The 13,858-nt window shown below is 39.7% G+C and overlaps 1 protein-coding gene across 1 annotated transcript in view; it reads right to left on the reverse strand.

Moving 5' to 3' along the window:
* Nucleotides 1-13,858, reverse strand: part of aopep (aminopeptidase O (putative)) — a 71,476-nt gene that overhangs the window by 44,060 nt on the left and 13,558 nt on the right. Inside the window, exons 7-8 of the mRNA XM_083979270.1 lie at nucleotides 5,941-6,154; nucleotides 4,557-4,663 (exon numbers count right to left, since the gene is read on the reverse strand). Coding sequence (XP_083835396.1) covers nucleotides 4,557-4,663; nucleotides 5,941-6,154 — 321 coding nt within the window. The remainder of the gene's footprint in view (nucleotides 1-4,556; nucleotides 4,664-5,940; nucleotides 6,155-13,858) is intronic.

A 13,858-nucleotide genomic window follows, 5' to 3' on the forward strand; every position in this document is an offset into this window, starting at 1 on the left:
GACATAAAAGCTCAATGATTAATCTTTTCGAGCTGTTCAAATATTTGATCTATTTGAGTCTCTGTCCAGGCATGGTTAGCAGAAGAGCAGGGATGGAGGGGCGATGATGTAGATTAGGGCTGAGGACATGAAGGGGAGGATGAGGAGGAGAAGTGGGAGAAATCGCGGACAGGAGATAGACGGGAATGTTAGGTTTTGCTCAGTGGACTGAGAAAGGAAGTCATCAGCTTCCTGGAATTTCTAAATTCAACTGGACACTCTTACAAGGACTTTCATCATGCTTATGAGGGTGTGTTCCTTCTCAGTGTGGCTCAGTGCATGTCATATAAATGTTATGTGTGAGGAAAGTGACTATACCAATGACCTGGTTTGGGGAAAATCCATTTTGGAAGATCTTCGTAATGATCCTCAGAGTCTGTACATGAAAAGCTGCCGATATTCAGAGCCTGCCACTGGTCATATGGATTAACTATAAAAACACACTGGTAATGCATGTGAGCAACAGGTGAGAACTTACATTATAAATTGTAATAATCGTCTTAAATATTTGAAAATGACTCATTTACCTATTCCCTATAAAATAGCAATAATATTTTCCATGGAGTTTTTTTTTTTTTTACTTGCTCTCTGTCCAGTCTCGTGCCCGTGGTGCCCATGTCTGTCTGTTGCTGCTGATAAGATGAAATAGACTCTTTTTACAACAGCAGGACGTGCCGTATCCCTGGGAAATATTGTGTGTGTGTGTGTGTGTGTGTAGCAGAGGAGTACAGAGAAAAAGAGGGATTGGGGCAAAAGACAAAAAACTATGACAGAACATGTATTTCCAGAAGAGAAAATGTGTCACTTTTGTGCGTCAGAGACACCAGCGGCAGAGCAGGGAGAGGCAAAACGTTGATCCATCACTGATGTGTAAGACAAAGGAACTACTCCACCCTTTCCACCGTCCAGCCCAGGGATGTATGGATGTGTAAATCCCTGTCTTTACCGTCTCTCTTTGTCAGAGATGATTTACTACAGCTTTAAGCGGAATCGCTGCTCGCTGCCTTGGAGAATCACACAATAGCTCAATGTATTTCAGAATAAATGGTGCTCTTATCTGACTGGTAGGCCATGTGTGTGAGAGGGAGGGAGCTTGTCTGTGTGTGTGTGTAGCCTTGCACACACCTGGGTGTGTCTGAGATTGAGAGAGAGAAAAAGAGCGGGAGGAAATCAGGAGCTATTACTGACAGAACTTAATGTCAAACGCGAGCACACAGACACACACATGTGCGCACGCGCACACACAGAGGTTTATAGCTCCGCAAGCCATATCCTGACAAATTACACTGGGTTGACTGTGGAAACCGGATAAGGTAGAGCAGCACTCCCAGCAGCCCAGTAAATCAGCAGGGAGAATGGCGTCTGGCCCAGGCTGCCCTAAATATAACTCATCTGAAATGGACTGATAAACACAGGCCACTTGGGCCCCTGCTGGATCACTGGGTGTCGATTGTGACCCACTGAACTTGGAAAGGACAACCTGCCGTTTAGCCCTTATTTGTGTGTATGTGTGAGTAAACTGGTGTGGAAGTTGCACGTATCTCTCTGTACATCCCACTACTCTTCCATTGCCTTTACTAGGCCCTCTCTAATATTTTTCTGCTCATTGTGAAACCAGTTTGTGTTTACTCATATAATGTTTCCACACCGTTGTAATGCTAATGGAGCCATATAAGAACTTGCAAGCAATCTATCTTAGATTTTTTTTTTAATGCTAGGTTATAGATGCTACAGATCAAAATAACACTTAATGTTTGCCTGAAGTGAACAACATCAGCTGTCTCACTCCTCAAAGGATCAACTAGAAAGTGAAAGGTTAATTATTGGACGGCCAGGGGAATGTCCAGGCAGTCAGTCACATCCATAACTGGAAACCAACACTAAACAGAGACTGGGATTACAATCATTTACTGAGCTGTGAATCACTGAGAAAAAACACTGATGAAAGCATAAAAAAGAAGGTATGCTTCTTTTTTATGCTTGGAGCTGAGATTTCATTTTAACCACACATACTGTTGCCAAGGTTCAGGATCATGCTCCAGTGTAGTTTTGCTTCTAAACATTAATTTGGACAACAGCACATATTTACAAGTCCATCATTTCCAACTCGTTTCTTACTCATTTTCTTGGGAAGTTTCCTGGAAAGAACTAAGTAGTAATTTGGGACTAATTACAGGCCAGACAGGGATTTCTTTGAAAGAACTGCTCCAATGAAGAATAAGAAAATATGCATTCATTTAGTAGTTGAAATTATTTATTCCTTATATGAACATGTAAAAAAAACCTGTAAAAAAGTGATTGTAAAATGATGACACAATATGATCATAAAATGTCATCATGATATAGAAAAAACTGTAAATTGGTAACGATGAGTTAATAATACCGAGGTTGACTAGAATTTGCATGTTGATTATTGATGCTTCTAAAAACATTGATAGAGTACAAGTTGGACCTGGCTCATTAAGATGCTACTGTAGTAGGGGTCCTTCATGCTGCCACATGCTTTATAAATTACTTTAAAGGATGTAAAGGTTAAGAAATAGCATTTTCTCAGGTGCCACATACTGTATGCATCGCGTGCATCCAAGTGTACGGACACGCATGTCTCCATCTATGTGTGAGTGCAGATGATGTTTGCATTTTTCGATTGTTGGTTTGGTGCTGTTGACTTAACCCTGTCAGGTGCAGAGAAACCTAATCCCTATCCTCCTAATCACCCGTGTGTCTGCTGCATGGGGGAACACCCTGATAAATTGCTAGACAGAGACACAGCTTCATGGGCATGTTTAACCCTTTCACTCACATATTCTGTACAGGGTTATTACAGTTAATTTAAACTAAAACAGCAGTGAAAAAATAATTTAGTTAACTGAAATAAAAATGAAATGTTTTACTTAAATGAAAACTAAATAAAAACTACAATGAACAGTGCAAAACTATCTGAAACTAAACTGAATTGCAGATCAAATAATATTAGCCACATGGGATTGTTTCGAGTACGACCCCCCAGGTAGATAAAAGTAAATGTATTGTGATGAGGATTGAGGATGATGGGAACATTTGTTTTTCTTGGGATCTCTCACAGAGAATCTTCAACAATTCAAGGCTTTCTTCTTAACACCTGAATAACCAAAAATAAGACTAAAACTAAATAAAACTAAACTATTCCTTAAAATAAAAACTTAATCAAAACGTTTTAATCACATGTTGAATTAACTAAAACTAAACTGAAATTAAAAAGCACACTGAAAAACTAAATGAAAATTCTAAAACTAAACTAACTTGACTCTGTACAGTACAAGAAGAACTGTGAGGATTTATCACTGCAACAAATACTGGACATTATCAGCAGTTCAACAGTTTCCAAATACAGTCACTCTTAAAGTACTCAAAGTCTTTAAGCTCATAAAAATGGAACAGCAACAAATGAGTTGAATTGTAGTATCACCAAGGTACAACACACCACACACTGTTCAGGACAAATGGAACAGATTTGAATCTACATACTAATTCAAAAGTGTTTCAATTGTGTGATGACAACACGTCATTAGCGTAGTGACATAGTTAGAAGTTAGTGCTGAGCAGAAGTGCCATGAAATCAATAACACATTGATTTGCTGTTACACTCTGTATGGCCTCTTGCAAGTGTGAATGTCAATAGTGTACTGTGCGTGTCATTTCCTGTGAAGAGGCTTTTCCATTCAACATGAAATGCACAATGCCAACAAGTGATCACATTGTTTGCAAAGAGTTAACTCCTGACTGGGTTATACACCTACAGTATAATCTGCTGATGACACAAACAGGGTGTGGGTCCCATATTGTCAGGATCGGATGAAAAGTTTTGTTTGTTTGTGTGCGCTCTTTTGCAGAGCTTTTCCAAGACAAGACAGTACAGTACACCTGGATATACTTTGTTGCCACACCTGCCACACCTGTACCCCTGGAATGCATGTAGCTACCTCATGCTCACGTGTGTGTCTGCACGTGCAGACACTAACAAAAGACTGGACACACAGTACTATAACTTGAAAAAGGTAGACTGTGTCTGTTGTGGAAAAGTAATTCAAGACAAATGCAGCTCATTCACACATTTTCTCTCTTCACTCAGAATGGCTTGCACTACTGTATGCTACCATGTCCATGACTTAACTTTTTGTAGTGTAAATTGTGTTTGCTGCACAAGTATTAAAATGTGTTCTTCAAAAAGCTATTAATCACCCAACTTGATGTACCAGCAATTTGTACAGCAAGGTGTGTCCTTGCTCACTAGAACACAGACTGCCTTGAACCAATAAATGTATAATAAGAGACTGTGTATGTTCTGAGTAAAGTCTCAGACAGTCCCTTTGAGTAACACTGGCCTCTAATGTATATTTAACATTATGAAAGATTTTCCATGAAAAAAAGAAAGAATTATTAAGTCCTGTGACCATGCTCAGCCGAAAGAGCTCTTTCCCCCACACCAGTCATAAGACAGTTGAAGCAGACAGACTGGACCGATGAGAGAGACACACCTGAGGATCTGAAGTTGCTCCTCTGAATTCTGTAACTCGTCAGAGAGTCGTCTCCACCTGAGCAGCGCCTTCAGGTCTGACTGCTCTGCTGTCTCTTGTGAAGAGAGCTGCAGGAAGAAATACAGAATAGGATGTAAAAGGAATCACGGAAGGTAAAAAATAAACATGGTGAATTTTATCAGCAAAAAAACACAAGTCTTCTTAATTATCGTTGATAATATGCCTTGATTGTTTTGACAACCTGTCTATATCTGCTCCTTAAGAGCCAGGCTCATATCATAGAGGTGACATGACTTAACAATGCAGACGTTAGAAAAACATCTGCATAACTCTAGATGGTGTGCGAAAGCATGCAGAAAGATACGATCTGTGTGTACATCAACCCTTTGGATCAGAGCCGAAGTTAACATTGCAAGCAAAGGATGCATACCAATGCTACACCCTCTTCTTTGTTCTGATGTTTACCTTGTTTTTTTTTCAGGTATCCTTAATTACCAGGTTGCCATTTGTCTCTTGGCTCAGACATCAGAAGTACAGTAAGAGTGCAAAGTACACAACAGCCAAAATGGCAAAGAACTTTTTAAAAATTATTATTATTTACCTACACTGTGATCTACTGTTTTAAAAAGTAAAACAAAAATGACTTTATTGAAGAGTAAGTGGCCGTGGTACTTTTTCACAAGTCTTGCATATGCTTCAGCTTCACCCTCTCATATTTTAGTAGCTTTGGGTTAGATGGTTTGTTTTGTGGTTGGCCCAGGAACTTCCTTACCCTTTCATTTTGTTTGGCCAGCTCCCCTGACCTTTGAGACATGGTTTTTGTTCCTTGTTTGTCCTTTTCTGCATCAGGACTTGGATTGGTGTTTTTATAAACCGTTTCCTTGTGTGTTTGATGTATGGTTTTACTACAGCAGTGTAATTGCCAACTCTTTTTGACAAGCATTCCAACCACAACAGTAACATTTGGAAATCCTGGCACAAGAGTTGGTGGAAATTGAAGGCTGGAATGTCACACTGTGTTTCCCTGAGTTGTTGTATTATTGTAATGGTTCGAAGTTGCTGGGTTTTTTTTTTAGTATTTGGTAGTGTTTGTAGATAATAACAAGAAAGAAAGAATACATCAACAAATATTATTTCAATAATGTCTGTTTTTCATTGACTTGTTTGTATTTCCAATTAGAGAAAGTTTCCTCAGCTGTAACTTCTTCAGATGGCCAGAGCAAACTGGGCTTCACAAGTTGACTAAACTGGTGCATTTCATAGCTCATACTGCCATCTGAAAGTTTTCATCTCCCTCAGGCGACAGCCTACAAAAGATCACCATTAATTTCCTTTCATAAAACAGATGTAGTTCAACAATCACTGTGCATCGATTGTACTGTACTTGTTGTGCTTGGGCCCAGATGATGTCCTCCAGGAAGGTGGCAAACCCTTCACTGATCCATTCTTCAGTCCAGTCTCTGGCCCCAATAACCAGGCCGAACCAGGAGTGAGCAATCTCATGACATATCCTGGACCCACACAGAGACAGGGCATTCTCTCCAGCATCAGGACTCCCAGCACACAACACACTCTGGGACAGGAAAATGATGTGTGGGCTGGGGAAGACAAATGATAGATGTGAATACGAGGAACAAAACCAAACACAAATTTAAAAAGGGAGGAAAGTAATGAGACACAAGGGGGGAGTCAGGGATAAAAAGGGAAAAGATGAGAAGAAGACAAGTATGTGCAGAGGAGACAATGAGAGGTGTTTTAGTGAAAAATAAAAGCATTGATTAAATGAGTGAGTGATGAGGACATACTGTACCACCCTCCAAAAGATCAAAAAGTTAGTGAGTGAATGTTCCACACCTATGATTAGAGGAAATTTTGCCTGAACACGCCAAGTAAGACCAACCAACATGTGCTAATGAGTATGGGAGTCATTTACTGCTCATCCCTTTCTCTATCTCCTACATTATGTTTAGCAAAGAGCAGCTTACTCATCAAGAGTTCTTTTGCCAAAGTGGCCTGCTCAACATCAAGAAAAACGTTAGGTGACCTGGACTATAAATGTCAAACAACAATTGAGAAAATAAATCAAATTAAATTTGCATATTTGAGGATTTTTGTACAGTTGCTTCAATTCGTATTACTTGTCAAGGCAGGGTGGTTTTATAGCTCCCACTCCTACCTTTACAACTTGAACATGACTTCAAGGCAATGCTGCAAATCTCAGGTTTAAAGAGTGTTTAGAAGTTGTCATGACTTTTCCTCTTTACAAGAAAAGATAATTATTGCCATAACCTTATCCTTTCAAGATCTTTATGGGGATGGAAAGAAAGTCTGACATACAGTATGACTATATACGTATGTGGAAAATGTTGTGTCTGTAATCATTATATCTCCAGGACTGATTTATTGGGTATTAAGTTTGTTCTCATAAGGAAATTTAATGTACGGTTATGGTAATGATAAATCCATGTGCATCAAAAGTCTATGTAAATATAGCATCTGGTGTTTGCCTCTATGCACTCTTTGACAACTAATATGTGCATAACATTTAGATACGGAAATACAGAAAGAGCCTGTTTTCAGTTAGTTAGTAGAAAAGATAGGAGGCTGGTTCTGATTGTGCAGAGGGATGAAACCGTTCAAAAGCTTCATCAGGGTTTTTTTTACCAACAAGATCATATCAAAGCTCTGAGCCAACCAAAATTGGAGTGCAAATAGTTTGCAAATGTGAGCTAGTAAATACTGTTCAATGTCTATTTTTTTATATCTGATTTAAAGAAATGCTAAATTAGGACATTGGCTCTTTTCCTTTATTCTCAATTAAGGTAGTACATTTGAGGTTTGACGAGGGTTTGGAATGTTTTTTATTTTTCCTTTTGCCAGCAGAGAAGCTGCTGAAATAGGGTTGGCACAGTGCCACTCCACATTCAGATACTACAATACGACCATTAGGAGCCTACAGCAATGCTAGTGGCTCTGTAAGGCTATAATTTGCCGTGCACTCAATGTTAATGCCATCCACCCTAATATTTCTGAAGTTAAGCTGCTATAACGTTTTACCATATTCATTCCAGTTTCTCATTTAACAAGTTTTCACATTTGCTAGACAGCACAATACATAGAGCACAGCTGAGGATGATGGGAATATCATTAGTTTTGTAGGTGCTTAATTTTGATCAAACTAAAAATTTGATCTGGTGATTGTGTTAGACGAAAATCTATGGGGCCACCATTGTGTCAAATGTCATGGCAGTCCATGTGGTAGTTGAGATATTTCACTTACAACCACAAAGTTTAATATACCGACAACAGCACTAAGTAAGGGAATCACCAGAGCTTGTGGGATGCATGATCTGGGAGCCATGAATGCTTATGTCAAATGTCATATATGACAAACAGTTGTTGAAATACTTATATTCGGAGCAAAGTGGTGGACATTATGGATAAAGATATACTAATACACTGTACAGTATATTATAGTATATAACAGGCGACCTTGAGTGACATGAAAGGCAACCCTACAAATAAAATGTATTTGTGTTATTATTATATATACAACTGCACATAATGTTTGAAATCCAGGCAGACTCTTGGCTTTACACAGGAATACAGCACAGACTTTCGACCATGAGACAGTGCCACTAGAACAGGAAAGTCAGAGTGCTTTATCTGTCAAAGCCAAGGTCGTGGCTGAAGACTTTTCTGGAGCATTCTTTACTGCTTTCCTATGTAACAGGCTCTTGGTGCCCTGAGGGGCTTAGGGACGACTTTGTGTAAGAGCTTGGCTTTCTTCACTAGAAGAATGGGAGAGGAGCTCATAGAGGTGCAAATGAACGTTCTCTCTCTCTCTCTTTCGCCTGACTCATATGAAAAAACCAGACTGTCTAGAGCTCCTTTCACACTCTAGATCTGAAGTGTCTCAACCACCATTGACCTGACATTGGTGGAAGAGCTCATGGCAATTCGTACAGTAGGGTCCCTACTGGAAAGTATTATTCACATGACCACATCCACCCTATAACAGTGACAAATGAGTTAGGGTTATCTCTATTTCTTTAATCAGACCTTTTTTTAAGCATTGCCAAATAAATATTAACATAATCTAAACATCACATTGTGATATACTGTACTACAGTACACAATAGTGTCTCCACCTAAAAATTCATAGAGTGGTCCTACAGCAGCTGTAATTACTTCACCTGTTGGATTGACAGTTTACTCCCACAGCCACAATAAGCCAACGTATTGGTGCCCTTGATGAATTATAGTAAGCTGTAAAATGAGCTGCTCTCATCGAGGAAAGATTAGCATCTTAAAACACCAGATGACAGAGGAGTTATTCTCTGTCCTTGCCATAACCTAATTATGGTGACAAGCTAAGTCAATTATAAAGGAAAACACTGAGTAAAGACAAAGGTTAGGCCAGGGTCTGCCAGACAGTCCTTTTTGGAGGAAAATAAAATCGGATAGCTGAACAACACAACTACCCTTTATTTCCCTGAGGACTGTTTTATCAGATTGAAGGCAGGTCATCACCTTCTGTTATTTAGGTACATGTCAACATCATACAATAGGGTCTTATGGGCATCATTTCTGAGACAGCATCTCAAATCTAATCCCATGTTTTTCCTGATTATACAAACAAAGGCTCTCACTGAAGCAGGAGATGCTAACATTAGCCATATGAGTTTCTTTGTAGCCTAATCTTATTCCCTCACAATTGGATAAGCACGCCTTTGTTGTCAGTTCCAGCAGTGCGTTTGTGTGTGTCTGTGTGTATGAGTGAGTGAGTGTGAAACACAAAGACAGCCTTTCAGAGACGGCACTTGCACATGCTCCTCTGAGGGAGGCGGAATCCATCACTACAGTGACAAATAGTGTCATCCCACCATCGTGGGGATGAATAACAACAGCATTTTTTCACGTTCACTGATACACTGACTGACATTAGTTGACATCAGGGACCTGTCAGGGGAAACAGGCATGAGAAGACTTTCACACAAACTCATGCATATGTAGTACCTGCACATAAGTATACACCTTTTAACACCACCACAGATTTTAGAGTTAAGGGCATGAGTGTTTGTGTCTGATTAACAATCTACAATTTCAGTGTCGTTTTAAGGAAAAGTTTTAGACTAGGAAAATACCGTTTTCAGAATTTTACAAATTAGCAAATGTGACTCATAAACAAGATTTTGGAGTTGGTGATTACACAAACAATTTTCATCAATTGCAGAGCCTTAAGGGATGATACTGCAAAACTCTGTGAATATAACATGCCCTAAAATATCACATTTTAGTTATTACAGACTGTCTTGAGAAACCTGTGGCTTGAAATGACATAAGCTTTTTTTAAACTTGACGCTCTGAAACAAACTTAAAACACCCCTCCCACTTCTTCACCTGATGAAGTGATTGTTATCTTCATTTGATTTTGATATCTCACCAAAATACAATAAACTCTCAATGTGCAGCACTGTTTGTAGGTGTACGTACGCTGTACTGCGAGTCCAAGAATGACATCCACCTTTAGTACTGTAGTTCCTGTTTTCCTTGTATTTCCGACCTTTAAGCCTTACTAGTGATTTTGCTGTTTAATGACAGAATGTAAGATTTAAACTTTGATACCTTAAAGTTTAGAGCAAAGAAATTAATTCATATTTGTTGAGCCCTGTCTCCTGTTTGTTTTTGAAGTTTGTAATCTCTGTTTAATTTCTGTTTGTTTTTTAGTTGACTGCTACAGTGGCTGTGTAACAAATTGCCTTCTGGGTGTAATGAAGATTAACTCTGCTTTCTACTCCTCTCCACTTAGTCATTAAAGAAATGGAATTACAATTTTTTGAGATTTAATTGGATGGCAAACATACATTTTTTGTTTCCACTCTTAATTATATTTCTTGTTCTTGACTGTATTTTTGTGGTATGTCTTAAGGCTTGGAGAAAACGATGCACAAACTCCAGCGCACACACACATACTTGCAAATGTTATGCTGCATTTTTATATTTAAAGGTTTATATATTATAAAGTGCTATGACTTCACATCTAAAGCAAGTACACAAAACTGATCATGATGAGAGGCTATCTGCATACAGAATAACAGACAAAAGACCTTAGATGACCTTTCTGATGGTGGCACCCCACTAGGTCTAAACAGAGAAAATGAAATACTGATTAAAGTCCTCCTGTGCTTTCTCACATGACAACCTCACGGCTCTGAGTCACCCAGGGTGACTTGGCCCTGAGTTTCAGAGGTGTGAGCCAGGGCAAGTCTTCAATTTGGTGAGACACAGATTGCAGTAGTGTTTCGTTCCTCCATCTCTCCATCCATTATTAATCCCTCCATCCCTCCATCCATCGTTCCTGGCTGTAGGCCATTTTTTCCCCAGTGGGACACTTTCATGCATAATGCAGCAGGAGCCCTATCATAGTCCTGTAATTGACATCCCCTGCCCAGCTCAGCTCATAGCTGGGACACCAGTAAAAAAGCCCCATGAGACAGAAGGATGAGGAAAAGGATGATGAGAGCTGAGTGTGTACTGTACTGCGTGCGCAAAATAGAGTGAGAACACGAAACAAAGTAAAGAAGGAAATACAATTCAGCAACATAAAGAGAAAGACTGAGAGAAATATGTGAACAGAGAGAAAAGGGAATTAAGGCAGTAAATGAAAAGATTATGTGATTAATATTTATGGAGAGAGAGACAGAGAGAAAGAGAGAGAGAAAGAAAGAGAGAGACAGAGAGAGAAAGAGAGATCATCTTCTCATCTGTCACTCTGTGTGATGAGTTTTGCTCTTTTCCCAAGTGCAATGTCAACTCCCTGGTGTGATAACTGTTGAACTGCTGAACCATAGTGACACTGAGACACCATTACAGCATCACTGGTGAAAACTCACACACTTCACATAACTGCATTCCCATACATAAACAAGTAAACAAACAGCTTTGGAAAACAATGACAGACAGGTAAGGAGAAGGACACAAACCGCAGAAAGACAATGAGCACAGAAAGCACAATTTTGTCTTTTCTATTCAAAGGCTGGAGGGCTGGCCTTTCCTAATGTCAGCTTACGGGAAGAAGCTTTGTCTCCTTTCCCTCCCTCTCAGACAGAGTCTGTGGGCTATTTTGGACACAGGGGCCTATTTGACCAAACTCCTACCAGCCTTCGTTCTTTTTTAACAAGTCTGACTTCAAATGTCTGGCATTCCAGGCTGGCTGCAGATCAGCTCTCTGCTCCCAGACAGGGCCCCACAGGGCCAGGCCAAATGCCACTCCATGTAGGGCCTGATCACATGAACAGGGGCCAGGCTGGGGCCCCCAGAGAGCCGCCCCACCCACATATACTGCATCACATCAGAGCCTGGAAATAAATAGCAGAAAAGATATCAGAGGTCATCAGGAACAAGGAGGCGACTCTGCTGCTCTGGCCTGGATAAAATAAGGCTTTGTAGTGCCGGCATGAGAAATAAGTACCAGCTTTCAAGGTTAGACTGCAGTTCCTAGTTGCTGTCAAGTGCTTACACTTAAAGACCTATTCATGCATGCACAGATACCTGGCAGCTCAAGCAGCTCAGGTTTGTATCACATTGATGGGATTCTTATGGGTCACAACCTGATGAGGTCAAAAATGCTTGTCCGCATACACAGAGATAAACATGAGGATCCAGTGCCTGTATAATGTGCAGGCATAACATAACACCCACATAAACATGCAGAAAGTCACAGGCACAGACATGCAAATACACACACACACACTATACACATCTACGTCTACATACTTTCAGCAAATCCACTTTGAATCTGTATCAGCTGGGAAGTGATAGCAGATGTCTGATCCATCCTCCCTCAACAGTAAAACAATCCACGGCGGAGTTTGTTCCTTGTTTAGTCCAAAAACTGATGTCATGCCAGAGGAATGTTCTTGAGAGAGTGTGTGTGTGTTTGTGTGTGTGCAGGATGCTGGGGCAGTGATGCTGTAGTACAGATTTAAAACAGTATGGACACTTGTTTGTCTATAATGGTAAACTGTGGTTCTGTGGTTGAATGTTGGATACATTGGAGACTAACTTGAAAAAGCAAGGGAAGGAAATATCCAAATGTACACGTGTACCGAACCAAAGAGACAAGGCATTACAGTCCAATATCAAAGCTTCACAGTACTATACACTGTTTTATACAATGCAATTTAATAGGACCATTAGAAAGGGCGTGAACAAGGATTTAAAGAGGGCTAATTCAGTTCATCTGGCTACAACAGGCTCCTGTCAATCAGCTTATGGGAGGTGCCCACATGACATTTGTCTGAGATAATCGATATTCCTGTATTATTGTAGCTATTTACATGCAAACCCCATCAATCATCGCATAGCACTCAGACCTTCCTTTTACTTCCACTACTGCCTGAGTGAAAACGACAGGACAGAATCTATTTCACAGGATTATAATTTGAGACATTTTCTTGCCTGCAGGATAATAAATAGACTAATTTTTTCTCTCTCTTATGTAACATGAGAGAATTAGACAATGAGGAGATGGAAAGTGAGACCGCTCTGTACTGCGGGGCTATATAAGAAGTGTTTGACAGAATGGAAAGATGGATGATGGAGAGATCGAAGTGAAATTAGCCAGTGAGCAGAGCTGTCTCCACTGCAGACATTTCAGGCTGCTACCTGACTGGGCTCCCAGCCTGTCAGACAGAAACCCTGCAGCTGAATGACAGAATGTGGGTTAAAGGTGTGTGATGTAAATACTTTTTCAACAACCCAATTACATAATACCACAACAGATAAGCACTAGAAAAATGTACAGTAGATAGCAATTGTCACTTTAACAGCACCAATCAACAAATGTTAACTAGTGATTAGGGCTATAGATAAATAATTTGTCTATGAGTGGAGTACTGTACTTTTGTTATTGTCCAAAGAAAAAGACCAAAAATGTTTGTCCATATCCTGTATTTTCACAGTCTTCTGTTTTTTTGCGCTGAGCCTACTGGTCACAACTGAAGAAATTAATCTTTAAAAATGAGTCAAGATTTATACTTTTCATTTTTTTGATAGACAAAAATAAATTCCTCGACACAGACAAACAGCAACACTTTTCAGTTTTCTCTTTCCAGTTGAAGATTTGGTTTCACTTAATGTGTTTTTGGGTTAGGTCATTTAATGGGATTTGTTGACAACATGGAGATCATATAGATTATTATCTGCCTTACCCTTTAAGAAGACCTAGATAATAGAGGATACACACAGAAGATACAATGTAGTTGAATTCCTGCTGAGGGGGGCATGAAAGTGTTTAC

The sequence above is a fragment of the Trachurus trachurus genome (assembly GCF_905171665.1).
Source record: "Trachurus trachurus genome assembly, chromosome: 9".
Taxonomy (NCBI): Eukaryota; Metazoa; Chordata; class Actinopteri; order Carangiformes; family Carangidae; genus Trachurus; species Trachurus trachurus.